The 18,518-nt window shown below is 39.9% G+C and overlaps 1 protein-coding gene across 5 annotated transcripts in view; it reads left to right on the top strand.

The window, feature by feature from the left end:
• The window catches only part of dmd (dystrophin), a 308,168-nt gene that overhangs the window by 209,016 nt on the left and 80,634 nt on the right, over positions 1-18,518 (top strand). For 3 of the 5 annotated variants that reach the window (XM_074626943.1, XM_074626939.1, XM_074626938.1), the window contains exons 35-48: positions 704-814; positions 1,220-1,393; positions 1,483-1,638; positions 1,719-1,889; positions 1,997-2,176; positions 2,293-2,415; positions 3,438-3,608; positions 3,958-4,080; positions 4,166-4,300; positions 5,525-5,677; positions 7,584-7,754; positions 15,895-16,017; positions 16,966-17,138; positions 17,233-17,368. In XM_074626943.1, coding sequence (XP_074483044.1) covers positions 704-814; positions 1,220-1,393; positions 1,483-1,638; positions 1,719-1,889; positions 1,997-2,176; positions 2,293-2,415; positions 3,438-3,608; positions 3,958-4,080; positions 4,166-4,300; positions 5,525-5,677; positions 7,584-7,754; positions 15,895-16,017; positions 16,966-17,138; positions 17,233-17,368 — 2,100 coding nt within the window. Of the gene's footprint in view, positions 1-703; positions 815-1,219; positions 1,394-1,482; positions 1,639-1,718; positions 1,890-1,996; positions 2,177-2,292; positions 2,416-3,437; positions 3,609-3,957; positions 4,081-4,165; positions 4,301-5,524; positions 5,678-7,583; positions 7,755-9,354; positions 9,382-15,894; positions 16,018-16,965; positions 17,139-17,232; positions 17,369-18,518 lie in introns of all 5 variants that reach the window. The other 2 variants (XM_074626944.1, XM_074626937.1) reach the window with 1 other exon arrangement.

Below are 18,518 nucleotides of genomic sequence, written 5' to 3'. Positions count from 1 at the left end.
TGATGCTTCCTGCCCCCTTGTGGTTATCAGACGGAGGTGCACTGTCAATCCATTCCAACTTTATAGGGACTTTCCAGACAGATTTTATTCACTACATTTCTAACTATTATCATTTTTATTCATTTTAGTTTAAAGGCCCCATATCGTGCTCATTTTCAGATTCATACTTGTATTTTTTGTGTTTCTACTAGAACATGTTTACATGCTGTAATGTTAAAAAAAACACTTTATTTTCCTCAAATTATCTCCTGAATATACCTGTATTCACCCTCTGTCTGAAACGCTCCGTTTTAGCGCATTTCAACGGGATTGCGTTGCTAGGCAACAGTTTGGGTCCATGTTTACTCCCTGTCAGCTGATGTTATTTACATCCACTGCAACAGGAAATAAACTGGGACACATTTAGAATCTTTACGTGTAAAACCATGTAATAATCTATATATTGTGTATTTGTGACATCACAAATGGACAGAAATCCTAACGGCTTGTTTCAAACACACAATTTCGGAATATTCCGTGTGTATTTCTTCGTATATTGAGCGTTTCGATAGTTTAACAGTATTTATATAGCACTTAAACCTGCTTTATAATATAAAATACATGAAAATCTCACTTTTTACAATACGGGACCTTTAAGATTTTGTCTGGCTGTCATTCATAAAGATCATTTATGTGTTTGTGTTATCCTTTGTGTGTTCGTCAGAAAATCCAGTCGGAGCTGAGCGGCTATGACGCGACCCTGGAAGACATGAGGACGAAGAACCAGGACAAAGAGCAGTCCCAGAGGGTCATGGGACAGATCGACCTTACCCAGGTACACACTCACACCTGGATATATCTTTAAGCAGTCATATGTCAATGTTGCTTGCAGATTTGCTCGTCAGCGTGTAGAAAAGCTCAGTTGAACCATTAGCGGTAAATCCTGCAGTCTTGTCAGGAGATTTAAATCACTAATGAAGGTATTCTGGTTGTGTCGGCGGAGCGTAACGTAAGCAGGAGAGTGTGATCCTCTGCCAACGAGTTGATCTGAGCAGGTGGATACACCATCGACTGAAAACATGGAGGCTGCTTCTGCCTCTGCAATCTGCACTTAACACTGTTATTTGTTTCTCATTTAATTTCCCAGCTGTTGTGCCCCTCTTCAATACCACAGCATCCAAGCTTTTCCCACTGAGCCAGTATTTGTTATAGGTCAGGTCTTCTTCTTTCCTTTCCACAGAAAATGCTGACAGACGTGTGGACAAAGTTCCGGCTCTTCCAGAAGCCGGCGAACTTTGACTCTCGGCTGGCCGAGTGCGAGCGCTTGCTGGCCGGGGTCAAAAGCCAGGTGGCGGTGCTGGACATCCGCAGCGTGGAGCAGGACGTGGTGCAGTCGCAGCTGGATCAATGCATGGTGGGTCATTGTGGCAGATAGATGGATAAGTGGAACGGTTTGATCCGACGTTGAGCGCCCCCCCCCTGCTGTGTGTTTGTGTCTCACAGAAGTTGTACAAGGTGCTGAGTGAAGTGAAAGGGGAGGTGGAGACGGTGATAAAAACAGGCAGACAGATCGTCCAGAAGCAGCAGACGGAGCAGCCCAAAGAGATGGACGACAGGGTGACCGCCCTCAAACTGCTCTACAACCAGCTGGGCTCACAGGTTAGAAAACACACACACACACGTTACGCACACATGATCATACAAGTCAGATTTAGACATTTGTTTGTGTGTGTGTGTAGGTGACTGAGAGTAAACTGGAGCTGGAGAAAAGTCTGAAGTTGTCCAGGAAGCTGCGTAAGGAGCTGAACGGGCTGACGGAGTGGCTCGCTGCCACTGACGCCGAGCTGACCAGGCGCTCTGCTGTGGACGGGATGCCCAGCGACCTGGAGGCTGAGGTGGCATGGGCACAGGTATGATACACAGATTACATGGAGGACAAAACATAGAGAGTCTATGCTAAAAATAGACGTATTTAGTCTCAACCCTCCTCTTGTGCCCTCCTCTTCACACCTGTCAGTCCGTCCACGCGGAGACGGAGAGGCGTGAGCCGCAGCTGCAGGCCGTGGTGGACCTCGCCGAGGCCCTCAAGGCGGTGCTGCGGGGCCACGGGGGCCTGGTGGATGACAAAGTCAGCCTGCTGCGCTGCAACTGGATCGCAGTCACATCCAGAGCGGAAGAATGGCTCAACCTGCTGCTGGTCAGACAAAAATCTGTGCTAAAATTAGACCAGACTCTAAAAATAACTCATTAGAAGTGTCACCGTTTGAAATGTCTCTTTCTCTCTCTCGCTCTCTCTCTCTCTCTCTCTCTTAGGACTACCAGCGGCAGATGCAGAAGTTGGATGGAGAGATAAAGGAAGTGAACGGATGGATCGACGGAGCAGAGAAGAAGATGGACGAGATGGACAGCCAGGGACCCAACGACGCTGTGCTTAAGGTAGTAATGTTAATCTTTCTATATCTTGTGTTTAATCTACTGTATATCTTATATGTTATATATAAATCCTAAAGATTGCTGTTTCCTGTCTGACGGACGGCCTCTGAGCGAGGCGAAGGTTCTGAAAGATACATATGTACCTTTTCTTTCATGGTCTTTCTGTGTTCTTTTATGAACATGAATTAATACTAATATGATTAATATATTTTGCACTCGGCGATTGGAAGATTCCCACTAGATTGTATGTAACTACTACTACTGAATTTACTACATCATATTAGGAATCTCTGAGATTAAAGTTACCGCAGTGTTTAACGGTGGCGTCTGTGGTGTGATGAAGTTGATCCAACCTTGCAATTGCATTTGAAGCAATTAAGTTCCTTGATTTAAAAAAACAAAAAAAAAACACAATTTTTCTGAATTTTTTTCTTGTAAAATTTGCGAGTTTTTTTCTCATAAATTTACCAATTTAATCTCAGAGAATATCTGAATTTGTCCTTGTAAATTTACAATTTTAATCTCAGAAATTCCGATTTTTATCTCGGAATATTAGAAATTTTTCTTTTTCTTTTTTTTTTTTTTTACCTACTATGGCCCTAACATGCCGTCGTAGTCTGTAGATTAGATGTGAGGGAGGTGGATTTTGAGAAGAAATGCAGTATTACTTGAAAATACAGATAATGATCCTGCTGTTATGAGCTGTCAGTGATAACTGTCTGTTCGTGTCCTATGGGAGGCAACAAATGTTCACTCCTCAATATTGTTAAATATGATTTATTAATATGAATATATTGTTAAATACTGGGTTGATATCATTTTAATTCAGTGGAACGGCCTAAAAAGGGTTGGGCGAAATTATGCAGGTTCACCAGAAACTCGACGGAGCTCCGGCGGGAGGTGGAGAAATCTGTGCCCGGCAGCCATAATAAGACATACATTGAACTTTAAACCATGCAGCTGCAGCTCTCATGCCTCAGGAAAGACATCTTGTCTGACTGACGGCGTGTCTTTGTGTCTTGCAGGTGTTGCGTGCGGAGCTGGAGCTGACGAGAGGGAAGATGGAGGAGGTGAGGGCTCTGGCCCAGGAGCTCATGTCCACCAGGGGGGAGAACTGCCAGGCCCAGGTGGGACCCAAAGTGGAGCAGCTCAACCACAGATTTGACACCGTCGCGCAACGCATCGCTTCCGGACAGGTAGGGAAGAATTAGACCCTCTGGATCTCATTCATTTTGACTTGTGAACACTTGGACAAATGGACTCTTCCATCTTTTTTTGCTGAATATTATAATCCAACTATTCCCATAAAGTTACTTCAAGCTCTCTCCAAACATACTACATTTACTTTCAGCTCTCACTAAATAGACTCCTTCCTAAATTGACTTTAAAGTCTCACTAAATAGACTCTCGCTAAATGTACTTTAAATCCTCACAGACTTCAAACTCTCACTAAATCTGCTCCAACCTCTCCGACTAAATTGACCTCCTCTTGACCACTAATGATCTTTCTTCTTTCTCATGTGTGCATCTCTGTGTGTGTGTCAGACGGCAGCGTCAGCCATGGAGCTTGAGCAGTACCACAGTGAAGCACAGGTCTGGCTGGAGCTCCTGGAGGAGGAAGCCAAACAGGGGGAAAACCTCAAGGAGGAGGACTTCCAGGAGAACAAGGTCTCACATGCACACACAAGAATAATGATTTTCCTTTCATATTATGCGTGCACCTCTAAAGTGAAACTGTGTGTGCGTTGTGTAGGACTGTGAGGAAGGTGCAGTGAAGGAGTTACTGTTGAAAGGAGAGAATCTCCAGAAGAGAGTCCCGGATCAGGACAAGAGAGAGCAGATCAGACTGAAGCACAACCAGCTCAACAGCAAGTACAACACTGTCAAGGTAACAAGTGGAGCAAGAAAGAGGAAGAACTGTTGTCCTCATTAAAGGTCCCATATTGTAAAAAGTGAGATTGTCATGTCCGTTATATTATAAAGCAGGTTTAAGTGCTATATAAATACTGTGAAAGTATTGAAACGTTCAATATACAGAGAAATACGCACAGCCCGTATTCAGAAATTGTGCGCTTGAAACAAACCGTTTCAGGATTTCTGTCCATTTGTGATGTCACAAATATACAATATTTAGACCATTACACGGTTTTAAACGTAAAAATTCTTAATGTTTCCCAGTTTATTTCCGGTTGCAGTAAATGACATCAGCTGACAGGAAGTAAACATGGACCCAAACTGTTGCCTAGAAACGCAATTCCGTTGCAATTCCGTTGAAATGAGCTAAAACGGAGCGTTTCAGACAGAGGGTGAATACAAGCATATTCAGGCAGACAGTATGAGGAAAATAAAGTTGTTTTTTTAACATTACGGCATGTTAACATGTTCTAGTAGAAACACAAAATACAAGTATGAACCTGACAATGAGCATAATATGGGACCTTTAAAGCTGGAGGAACTTCTTCCAACAATGACATCACACAGTATGAATTCATGGTCAATGCTCAGTGCTTGAAGTGGAAAGAAAAAGAAGTGCTAGTGCTCCTCTTATTTACATGTTGACGAGCAAGGTTGTATCAGCAACCTCTTACGACTTATTCCTATTTATTCCTTATTTCTTTAACATGTTACACTGTGTCAGCTGTGGTTGTATTGTTATATTTGGGTTATGCATCTTCTACAGTAGGCCTATAATACTCCAATAATATTCCGACTGGAACATTATCGGGTTAAGGTGGTGTGTTTTTATATTTACCATAGTGTTAGTACTTAAAGTGCTTTCCTTTGTTATTTGTAACCTATAGTAGGTTATCATTCAGGTCCCAGTCAGGATGCTCATACATATTATACAGCAACATTCTGAATTTCTACTGTGCATATTCAAATATGAATCAATATTCTGTTACTGTAATGTCTATTTCTCTCCTCAAATGTTCTCAGAAACATCTTGTAGTGTACTGTTTAGCTGTAAAATTAGAAAGTTTGCAGCCATGTTAAGATCTGTTGAGGAAATACCAAGCACCGCCCACCAGCTGGAGCACACTTTCTCATTTTACTAGTCTAAAACATCCTCCTACCAGCACCTCTCAAGCTCACTAATTAACATGTTGTACAGGACCTGCGCTTGATGAGGAACAGGAAGGCGTTGGCCATCGCTCCCCAGTGGTACCAGTACCGGAGGAAGTCACATGACCTGCTGGCCTGGCTGGACGACATCCAACGCAGCGTGGACCAGCTGCCCGACCCCCCTGAAGGAGAGAGGGTCAAGGTGATAACACACATGCATAAATAAACAGGCGTATACGCAGACACAATAATATCTTTCTGCCATGTTAAGGAATAACCATGAAGCTTGTTTATCTCTGTCTTCCTCATCATCACCCAGCTCTTCATCTCACACTTTTTGTGTCTTTAATCTCATTCTACATGTTTCCTGGTACATGTTAAAAACCTCTTTCTTCCCTGTGTTTCTCACCTCTCCTCTTGGACAAAGTGTTGGTGTCGTTGCAATTATGCACTCAGGAAGAGGACTTTCTGAATAATCGTTGCAGGACATCTTCCTCGTAGCTCTTTAAAGAAATAATTGCAGATCGATTCTTGTCCCCCAGTAGAAGACCGCAGCTTTTATCTGGGATTTGTGGTGGAAAAAGGCTAATTAAACGGCGTCGTGTGTAGCATTTTAACATCAATAAATCATGACCACATTAATAGTGAAACAGAAGTATAGTTATTATTTATTATAGCTTATAACCTGCTGATCTTTTTACTGTGTAACACTTCAGTTTCAGCACTTCACATTGCAAAACAACTCTGGAAAGAAGGCCAATTATTATTATTATAAGTGGTCAAGACAGAAGCTAAAATGGCAATAGCATTTATAATCAGTATTTTTGCACTTAATAAATGGTTTATAACACACTATAACAGACTCTGGTGTAGTTGTCAGTAGATATAAGGACACTTTTTAAATGTTTATTACTGTATTTCTTTCAACAATTGTTGCGAAGCATCCGTAATACTACTATACAACAACGCAGTTGTGATAACATACAAATATGTTTTCATATATTATTGTAATATGAATAACAAAAAGTATATTCTACTTTTATCATTATATGAACTGTATTTGTTTATATTTATTGTTATTATTCTTTTTACACCAGCTACAGATGCTTCATATGACGTTTTATTTATTTATATAAATATTAGGGCTGTCAGAGTTAACGCGATAATAACACGTTAACGCAAATTGTTATGACGCCACTAATTTCTTTAATGCATTAACGCAAATTGCGATATTTAATTAACCTCTTAAAAATCTGATGGGTCGCCGGTCTTTCAGTGATTGTAGTGGGCTCAGTTTCGAAGCTAGAGTGAAGATACTGGCATCAAAATGAAACTAGAAAACTGAAGGAATCCTTTTTCCATGTCACGACAAAGCAAACAGTGATCTAACCAAGCCATTACCCACATTAATTCTACATTGATGGTAATGCTACATACTGGTGCAGCATCTTTTGAGCTCCATTCTGAATGTGTCGGAAAAGGTTTGACGGAGAAACCCTGGACTCCACCTGTCTTTCTGCCCCCACCCTGACTCTGTGTGTGTGTCTTTCACTTTCAGGTGGTCACTATGACATTTCGCTAAGCGTGGACGTCTGAACTCGCTCGCCTCAAACTCACCTGTCATTGCCGCAACTGAGATTCCTCACTGTCTGTCAGTCAGTCTGTCTGTCTGCTCATCTATCTGTCTTTCTGTCTCTCCATGCTTCTTCTCGCCTTCACACTCTCCCCCCCAGTTCACACACTGCACTTCCTCCTCTGTACTTCTTTAAACGGCCCCGTGACTGTACTCCCTCTCGATGTAAATAAAGTCTGAAGGCGTTGTGCGCCTCCTAATTATAGCACCTCTTTCTTACTTTATGGATTGTCCAAATGGAGATACATATAATATCAACATACAATATGAATGTATGTTTGACAAACATGATATCTTGTCCCTTTTATTAATGTGTTTGTTGGAGTGTGTGCGACTGAGTAAATGAACGTTCTATTATGTATTAATTGTCACTGTCTGAATGTGTATTATTTGACATCCACATGCCTCTCTGTGCTTACCCCCCCTTGGGCTCAGCCAATAGCGAGTGACCTCCTGGTTGATTTTCATCCAATAGGAAATTGCCTCAGAGTTCGACAAGAAGAAGGAGGAGCTTAACGAGGTGCAGGGCTTAGCCAATCAGCTGTCAGAAGCTGGAGCCGCCAGTCTAGTGGAGCCCCGCCAACTCCAGCTCAACGCCCGCTGGGTTGAGGTGGAGGGCAAGTTCAGACCCTTCAAAAGACAATGTGTGAGTTTCAGTAGGCACGACTTCTATATATCTACAGTACTAACAGAGAATACTAATCAGACCAGTTCATAACACTAATGTCTAAACTCTAAACATTTAGAGGACAGTGTGTGAGTCCTTCTAAGTAGGTAGAACAGTTGATTTCACTAACTATTAGCATGAAATTGGCTTAAAAACAACTAACTAAAATGAATCCCCTTCAAAATGTGGTTTGCTAGCTACAGTAGGCTTCCTGTTTACAGTTAGTTATAGAATCCACACAAACAGGACTTTCACCCAGGAGACTGCTGTTTGTGTCCCAATGTTACAAAACATATTTTTTTAAGCCAAACCATGATGTTTTACTAAACCTAACCGAGTACTTTTGTTGCCTAAACGTAACCAAGGAGTTTTGTTGCCTAACCATAACCAAGTAGTTGTGTTGCCTAAACGTAACCAAGTAGTTGTGTTGCCTAAACATAATCAAGTACTGTAGTTTTGTTCCTGTTTACAGTTAGTTATAGAATCCACACAAATAGTGCAAATTTGGGTTGAAATAAGGTCAGACTTTTACTACGAAACAAATACAGTTTCATCAACAGGGTGTTTTCTAATTCACTGTACAATTTCAGTTCAGGCTTAATGATGATACAAACACCTATTGTTTTTTTTGCCAAAATTAGATGAGAAGATTGAAATACAGTGTAATCAAGAAGAGTTAAAGAAGACATTTCTCTATATTCATCTATAACAATAAATGTCTTGGTGTTATTCTATATTTTATTGAAAACAAATCCTGTGAAAAGACCAAAACTGTGTTAGTCTGTCTCTCTTACTTCCCCACTCTATCCTTCTTTGCCCCAAACCCACTGGTTCCTACTGAAGACGTAAAAAAACTTCAAAAATAGCTCACAAATATATAGTTATAGAAAATGTCCTAAAGCAGCTAGACACTGTAGTTATAACAGATATTACTCAGACAGGAGGAAACATTTACATGGGACTATTTTCAGCTGCGGATTAATCCACATTTTTTTAATAATGTAATTTTTTTTCAGACAAGTACCCCCTGACCAGCACAAAACATAACTGAACAAAAGTAATCGCGAACGTGATTGTGTTGTGGCAGTTTATGCCAGTTAACGATTGCATTGAAAATAGGAATATTGAATATAAAATGGGGTTTATCGAACTTTTACATTATTTATTGGAAGATACTAGAACATATATCAGGCTTTGATACACACACAATACTTGTTAGTAGATGTATTCACTGTCGGTTTTGGTCTTTTTATATGATTTGTTAACAATAAGCGAAAATATTGGATATCAATCAACTTATCATTTAAGATAATATGAAGCTCTAACCATAACCAGTCATTTGAGTGGCATATTTTCAGTGATGTTAGCCCCCAGTTAGTTTAAAAGTGACTTTAAATCTAAATTAGATTGTTCCCTTCGGAAAATAAATGTGAGTTGCTTTTTTTGTTTTTCTTTGCTGCATTCTCATTGACATGTCTGACGTGTACATGTGAAGCACGCTCACATGTCTGAATCTCATTGGTTGCTCTGTCTGGCTCTGTCTCACCGCATGCCAACCAATCACATTACCCCCTCGCAGTTCCCTGACCTGCCAATCACTGAAGATGTATGTATCCTGTCAACCAATCACATGAATCGACCACGTACACGTGCACCACATGGTATCAACTTGGACAAATACACATCTGAACTGTCAGCTTTGAGACTTCCAGTAATGCATTTCTCAAGGCGCACTGAGAGGAATCATAAGCACATATTAAGTGTTATCTTCATTTTACATGTGACTGAACACACTCAGTGATATTGTGCTTCACCGTGGTACATTACGGCCTCTGAGCTGCTCCACTCGAGCTGTTTAGACACTTCGGTGCATTGCTTAAGGACTCTTGAGCAGTAATCGGTGCACTTGCTTCCCAATTCTCTCCAAGTAGGATACTCTGTAATAATAGACTACAGCACCGAAACGTATGTAACATACATGCACTTGTTATGCTGTTAATTATGAAATTGTTAAACGATTTAGAGTTAGTGTTATGAGTGTCTTCTTTAACTGATGACAGACATCATATCAGATTGACATCAGATTTTTTTATTCGGAGAAACTTTGAGGGGAATCCAGGTATTCCTTTACAGATTTAATAATAAGTTTGTTTTAAACGTATCAGAAACATGGAGGGGTTGGATGGACGGGTCAAACAAACATTATTAAATCTGTAAAGGAATACCTGGACCTGGACTTTCACCCAGGAGACTGCGGTTTGTGTCCCATCTGAAACCAAATGTCAACGTTGACTTATTTTAATGTTACAAAACGTACTTATTTTAAGCCAAACCATGATGTTTTACTAAACATAACGTAGTACTTTTTTTGCCTAAACGTAACCAAGTAATATGGTTGCCTAAATGTAACCAAGTAGTTGTGTTGCCTAAACATAACAAAGTAGTTTTGTTGCTTAAACATAACCAAGTAGTCTTGTTGCCTAAACGTAACCAAGTAGTTTTGTTGCCTAAACATAACAAAGTAATATTGTTGCCTAAATGTAACAAAGTAATATTGTTGCTTTAACATAACAAAGTACTTTTGTTGCTTAAACATAACCAGGTAGTTTTGTTGCCTTAACGTAACAAAGTCGTTTTGTTTCCTTAAAATATCCAAGTAGTTTTGTTGCCTAAACGTAACGAAGTAATAGTGTTGCCTAAACGTAACAAAGTAATATTGTTGCCTAAACGTAACAAAGTAATATTGTTGCCTAAACGTAAAAAAGTAGGTTTGTTGCTTAAACGTAACCAAGTAGTTCTGTTTCCTTAAAATATCTAAGTAGTTTTGTTGCCGAAACGTAACCAAGTAGCTTTGTTTCCTTAAAATATCTAAGTAATATTGTTGCCTAAACGTAACAAAGTAATATTGTTGCCTAAACGTCACAAAGTAGTTTTGTTGCCTAAACGTAACCAAGTAGTTTTGTTTCCTTAAAATATCCAAGTAATATTGTTGCCTAAACGTAACAAAGTAATATTGTTGCCTAAACGTAACAAAGTAATATTGTTCAGAGAGAAATTAGGTTTCCTTCAAAACGTAATTGAGAATGCAGGTTATTTTTATGGGAACGTAATTTTTAGGAGACAAGGTTGACCTATGAGTTCTCAAAGTAAGAATAAAAAGAAGCTGACTCATTGTAAACCTTTCATGTGGATTGTACAAAAGTGGCAAAACTGAGAGGGTCCTTGTGAAATTTGACATTTATGGCTCAATTATTGTGAACCAGCGAAGTTCTGACCTGCGGCAGCAAAGAGTGCACAGCCATTGTTGGTGCCAAAATTGCAGAGCGACGCAGGATCAGCAATAGTCACCAAAATACCAAACCAACTCAGAAGAAGAAATAGCCTCACTATGTGCCAGTAAAAGTCCACTTTGTTCATCTTCATCTCCTCTCAGTGCCGGACCAGCAATGAATCCTTGTGGCATGCTAGACATGCATTATATTACAAAGTCAGATAACCTATCCTCATACAAGTGGTTTTGATAAAGACAGATACAGTAAAGATGTGTATTCAGTCCAAGTGGTCTAGAAGAAAGAGAGTAGACTAGATCATGAGCGTGGGAGCTATTTTGAGTTTCCTATTCTTTCCTACAAATGGTCTGCAGTCTCTGAGGACACAAATCCAAGCCTTGAATTTATAAAACAATCACAACATCACGCAAATTCCAAAAAAACTGCATGCCTATACTGGTTTAGCTTTAAGAAGCTGGAAAGGAATCCGTGCTTGCTGGCAGTCTGGACAAAGACATCTAAACAAGACTAGAATAACTGTTTGGGCCAAACTTCCTGGTGAAAGTGAGGCATTTCTAACCCACAAACCTGGGAACTAAATCAAATTTCCACACAGGAATGGGCTGTTTTATTGCCAACTTTATTCAATTTGAGGATGTCTTTTCTGAGACAAACCGCATGTTCACTTTAAGCCTCTCTTTCCTCGTCATCTAGATCTGCTCTGCTCTCGTGTCTCAGCAACACACATTGAAACCACAAACACATGCACACAATGTCAAAAGACTCCAAATGAAACATTCAAATGCGTGTACAGGTTTGGGCCTTTATTATGAATGTGATTTATCAAATAATGAAGAGAATAATGTGTGAGTCTGTCACACTGGGTTCAATCAATCAGCCGCAAAATCCAACCTTAATACTTGTCTTATTATTCAATCCTGGCCACGATATTTCCCTAAGGCCTTAAAGGATAAATTCACATATTTATGAAACAGTACTCATATTGAAAGAATTATTGGTCCTACTGGCTGTCCCTGTGCTTTGTTCATTTCCATGTAGGAGATGGGGGACAAAATCCACAGTCCCAGTTCTGTGTAAGAATTCTATGATGACGTATTAGGGCCATTGTAGGTAAAAATAATAATAATAATAATATAGTGGTTAATATTCAGAGAAAAAACAATCTTTACTAGAAAAAATAATCTGTGAGATTAAAGTGGTATATTTATGGGAAAAAACCACAAATTTACGAGAAAAAAACTTGAATATTTAACAAAAAAAACGTGAAAAATGTCTGTTTTTTTTGTTTTGTTTTTCTCTGTCTGAATTTTGTTACATATCCATGTTTTCTTTCACGATCGTTCTGTGTTCTTCTACGAACATAAATAAATACAATTAATATATTTTGCACTCTGCGGTTCATGTGACCGCAGTGTTTAACGGCGGAGTTCTTTCTCATAAATGTATGACTTTACCTACAATGTCCCTAATATGCTGTAGTAAATTCAGTAATAGTAGTTGAATAAATATTCCAAATCAGTGGGAATCTTCCAAGGTTAGTTAGTAAGTTGCTAATTATGCAGCAGAATGACACCTGTTTTTATATGTATGCTATTGAGTCATTATTATGATGCATTAATATGTAAGATTTTACAGTTGTAGCTTTAGATGGGACACATTTTAATTACTTTTTTTATTGCTGGGTAGTAACGATGCCTCATATAGCATAATTTGTATGTAAAATCTTAATTAACAAAGTAACAAGTAACTAGCCCTCAGATAAATGTAGTACAGTAAAAACACAAAGTAGCAGAAGTACCTCAAAATTATAGTACATTACTTGAGTAAATATACTTACTAACAACCATTAACTTTCACTGTATATATGGGCATGTGAGTGAAATATGTGAACCTATCCTTTAACCTAATTAATGTCTCTGCCATTACCGTCCATTCTTTACCCCCATTGAAACCCAGTATGACAGAACTGTGTCTGCAGCAGGCACAATGCTAATAGTCAGCAGGAAAACTGGGGCATTCAAAACTCTGGCCTTCCATTTCACTTCATAACACACATACATACAAGTCAGATGTCTCCCGTGGCTCTGGAGGAGCTTTACCAAGTCTGAGGAAATAAGCTACTACAAATTTAACAAAAAGCATGCGTTACAAACTGGGGTATGGAGTTTGAAAGTGGGCATTCACCAATGGATGTGTTATAGAACTGGATACGCCGCCTCAGCCTTGCTTCCAATTTTTTACAGTGGCCACTTACGGTATTGCAACAAAAAATCTCCTGCGCCCAAAAAGCATTTTCACCATAGACCACCATTAGCTGTGTTTCCATAAATGTTATGCTCATTTTGAAGTATTGCGTTAGAAAAGCTGTATGGAAACAGCAAAATTCGATAAAACTGTGTTTTTTTTAGGTGTTTTTTGCCTTTATTGAACGCTAAATGGATTATGGAAGCGCCTTTGCCAAATAAATTCTGACATAGCGAACATTTAACTCACACGACTGATCAGCTGTCCACTTCTCGGATATTCCCGTGACGTGCAAATGCTTGTCTTTGTCTCCGGACAGCATGAAACACAGTCAATACTAGCTGACACGAAAGACCAATTAAAACGTTAGACGGCCAAGCCGACTTTTGTTTCCAGTTTGCAACCTCTTCTTCTTCTTCTACTCTGTTTACTTGCAGATTACAGCCATGCAAACCTATGGCGCCAACTTCTGACCAAACTACGCTATAGCTGAGTGTAATCGCCCCCAAACTAGTCGATTGAAACGCGCCTAATTGGCATTTCTTTGTTTGCGACATCTCAAAAGTTTGCTTAAAATTTGCTTGACAATTAAATGGCGACATGGCTATTGTAAAAATGACACCTCCAGCTATAAACATGGTCTTTGTATTGTATACTTTAACCCATGGGGGTTTAATCTCTGTAAAAACCTTTCCAAACCACCGAAAAGTCTTTTTATTTTGACGATGTCACCGGTTTGCTCATTCTCATTGGTTCATTGGCCCGGCTGATGGAATTAACTCTACTGTGCACATTCGGTGGGCCGCTAACTTCGGAAGCAACCCGGAAGCTAGAAACTTTCTTGGCGTATGCGCCGCCAAAGAACGTATATTGCCAAGAAGTGAAAGTCAGTTAATTGTTCCATTGCAACATCAGCGCCCAGCAGCAAAGCTACGCTTCCACCATTTTGGACTGAAAGCAACTACCGGACGCCAGTAAAACGTCCGCCCAAAAAGTGCCGTACAAAAGTAAAACTAAATTATTTCTATTCTATTGTCATATTCTACCAAAATGTCCTGTGTTGAACAATAAAATATTAGTTTCGTTTCTTTGCTTTGCCAGGCGAGCATTTCTTATTGGACTGAATAGGTAGCATCTTGGGGTCCGGTGTCCAGTTTTATAATACATCCATGCATTCCCAAGGCAGGGAAGGTATCAAGTTGCATTATGGGAAATGTAGGTTTTTGGTGACTCACTCATACTAGGTACCAAAAATCTGGATATCTTGGCCTCTGCTGGCTCGATTTTGACCAGTTTTTTTTCTTGTGAGTCCCACAGAAGTACAATTGTAATTATTAAGAAGAAGCAAATATATATTTCCTTCCTGCCAAAAAAGTAGGGAGCCACCAGATTGAACAATTGTATCCCTGCAAAGGATATTCAGTCTATCAGGTAGTGAGTGAATCAGCACTCTACACCCGTTACAGTCATTATTACTGTCACACCAGGCAAACCCTGAGCTGACTTGTTAAGGCCAGCAGCAATCATTAACATTCTGTAAGGCTGCTAGTTTTTTTTATTCGGGGTTAATAAAAAAAAATGTCATGGATGGATTGCTCAGGTAACACGAGGTGAAATGAACAGAGCCGAGTGTTAATACCCCCAGTATCTCTGCACTGTGGAGAGGAGCTTCAGTGGCAGAGGCAGCTTCATTTGCCATGCTGAGTTAGAGTATTGTGTATCATGGTCAGGTGAAAATATAACATTTATTTCAATTGCTGTTTCAAGAGTTGACTCATAATCGAAGGCTTAAATGCATTAAAAGTGAATTGACAAAAGCTTGAATATGATCATGATATACAATAGGGATTATTGATGTGTTTGATGAAGAATTTTTTGTGAAAGTTCACATGGTATCTGACGGCCTTGAGACGATCTGGGGCTTCATTTGTCAAAGTTTATAATGCATCATCTAAAATGATGAATTTTTATATTATGCACTACAAAACAAATACATACTTTTGTTCACAGCAAATGTATATCTTCTATAGATCTGATTAATACGGAAGCCCTGAGAGGCAAGTGAGAAAAAGCTATTCTGATCTAAATTGTTTTCATTCCTGTGTTTATGAATTTAGAACGGGTGAAAAAAGGGGGACAATCTTTCTTTCAGTTCTTTATTTTTTTTTTAAACTTAGAATTTTTTTTTTTTTTCACCTGTTCTTAAGTCATAAACACAGGACATTTTTTTAGATCAAACTTAGAAAATTGATCACCAGAATTTTTTATCTCACTTGCAACTTTGGGCTTCCGTACATTTTTAGATTTTCCCATATATATTTTTTTAATAACACAGAATTTCAATGGTGCCCAATGACTTCATTTAATAATTGAAGTCCCAGATCGGTTCCTTAATCAGTCGTATTTTGTTCCCTTAAAGCTAGGTTTGATATGTTGCCTGGTTAGAGAAATGAACAAGCATGATATAAAACATATTTTTTATTTTGTAGAAAGTCATAATATTTTCTTTTTCTGATCTACCTCTCTCCTTTGTGTGTTTGTGAATATGTGTTGGTGCCTTCCTGTATGTGTGTGTGGGTGTCTAGGAGTACCTAACAGAGCTGCAGGCGTTGCTGCGTTCAGTGTCAGAGACGGACTTCAAGCTGAACTCTCCTGAATACTGGCCTGCAGCGTATTATAACCTGCCTCAGCAAGAGCACTGCCTGAAGGTCAGCACTGCTTTAGTGTTTCTGTCTGAGAGCCACAGAGAATATTTCTCAAGAAAAAAATCCGCCGATCAGACTGTTGTCAGGCTATTAAATAGGCGTTATCAGTCGCTGTAAGCCCCATAGATGTGGGTCAATAGGGGCCTACTACACTTACTAGTAGGTTTTATCATCTATTCACATGGTAGATCACCGAAAGAAGGTATAAAAGAACACGACAGGGAACAGATTTGTGTGCCTAAACCTAAAGAAGTGGTAGTTTTGGTGCCTAAACCTAAAGATGTTGTAGTTTTATTGCCTAAACCTAAAGAAGTTGTTGTTTTGTTGCCTAAACCTAAAGAAGTTGTTGTTTTGTTGCCTAAACCTAAAGAGGTTGTAATTTTGTTGCCTAAACCTAAAGAAGTTGTAGTTTTGTTGCCTAAACCTAAAGAAGTTGTTTTATTGCCTAAACCTGTTTGGTTTGCCTAAACCTAAAGAAGTTATAGCTTTGTTGCTTAAACCTAAAGAAGTTGTAGTTTTATTGCCTAAACTTAAAGAAGTTGTAGTTTTGTTGCCTAAATCTAAAGAAGTGATAGCTTTGTTGCTTAAATCTAAAGAAGTTGTAGTTTTGTTGCCTAAACCTAAAGAAGCCTTTTTGTTTGTATTCAAAAGGTGACTTTTCATTCAGTTTTACAACGTAGTAGGTGTAGTAGGCCCCTATTGACCCACATCTATGGTGCTTATAGTGACTGATAACGCCTATTTAATGACCTGATAACAGTCGAATCGGGTGCAAAAAGTATACGCTTATTTGCTTCCTGGCAGAGAGTTAAATGAGAAGTTTGATACCAATCTAATGTGTGTCTGTTCAATATGAAGTTTCAGCCAGTTAGCTTAGCCTAACATAAAGATTGGAAGCAGGTAGCCTGCCTCAGTCCAAAGGTAACAAAATCCACCTACTGAACCACACAGGAGGTGAAGGGGAGCATCGACAAGTTGCGAGGCCCGGTGGAGGGAGCGTTGGCCCGCAGAGAGGAGATGGCGTCTGGGGCTCGGCCTCTGGAGGGTCAGAAGATCCAAGAGACCGCCGCTCTCCTCAATACTAACTGGGACAAACTGAACAAGCTCTACCAGGACAGGCTGAAGTAAGGAGGGGCTGGAGGGATGTACATGATTGCATGAATGTTGACTCATTTTGTGAATTTGAATTGAAAATCTGTGTGTGTGTTGCACATCAAGGCGTTGGCAGGATTGCAACTCCAAGTTTCAGAAGTTGGTTTCGGATCAGAAGGCGATGGAGGAGTGGCTGAATGACGCTGAGAGCACTTTGAGACCGGTCGAGAGTGAGCCAGCAGGACACAGACAGCACCTTAGGGTAACACACACACACACACACACACACACACACAAACACACATTTAACCATAGACACAAGCATTTCTGTAGCATTTCTATAAAGACAGGTTTGCACACACAAGGCTGATTGTACCCAGAAAGCTGCTGAGTGTATTCCAGCTGTGACTGAGTCATATTTCGTCTCCAGTGTCCACCATCGTTGCTGAAGTGCCCTTGAGCATAAGTCCAAACTGTTTCCGTCTGCACTTTCATCTTTCTTTTTCTTAGTTTTCTGCCCAAACTGATTACATAAAAAGCGAGGAATTCCCTGTCACAGTGTGATGAAGTAGCACATTACATGACCTAACACGATGTGACATATCGTGGCCTAACGTCATATCAAGACATGATCTGGCATATACGACAGCGAAATGTGTCTTCACGATTAATTTATGGTCTGTGTGTTGTGAAACCTCACATTATCATCTCCTGATTAAGTAATTAGTTAAATATATATCAGGACAGTGTTTCCCGTCTTTAGCTCTTAAGTGTATTGAAGGCACAATAAGTAGGATTTAAATACATGCTCCAGACTTTAGATCAGCTTTTTGTTGGTCAATGGAGCAATCGCTTTCTGCTGCCTCAGGATAGCAATGCGCCAACAATGCTCCTGACCACACCTCATTTTAAGACCAAGGGCTTACAAATGGGCGCAAGTACCTTTCTCACTGGGCGTGAAAATGTCAACTGCGTCTGTCAGAAACAGCTGCATTGCGCTGTGCGCCGCTTTGCTGCGGGTGTTAGATAAAGGGGAGCTGGGGCTGATGAGAATGTCATTAGTTTTGCTTGTACAGCAAAAGTGCCCTCTCGGATGCCCCATGGTAGATAAAATATGATAAAGTGCTCTCAACGGTGGGCCAATGTGAAAGATAAACCTGATGAACTGTCCTCCAGGGTGCCCTTCCAGTGGAGAAAACATGATAAAGTGCCATCTAGGGTGCCCTTTCAGAGGAGAAAATGTGATGAAGTAACTTCCAGGGTGCCCTTCTAGTGGAGAAAATGTGACAAAGGGACATCTAGGGTGTCCTTTTAGTGGAGAAAATGTGATGAAATGCCCTTCTTGCGGAGAAAATTTTATGAACTGTCATCCTGGGTGCCCTTCCATTGGAGAAAACGTGATAAAGTGCCAT

This window comes from Sebastes fasciatus, chromosome 24 (genome assembly GCF_043250625.1).
Source record: "Sebastes fasciatus isolate fSebFas1 chromosome 24, fSebFas1.pri, whole genome shotgun sequence".
Lineage (NCBI taxonomy): Eukaryota > Metazoa > Chordata > Actinopteri > Perciformes > Sebastidae > Sebastes > Sebastes fasciatus.
This window is presented reverse-complemented; position numbering and strand designations above follow the sequence as displayed.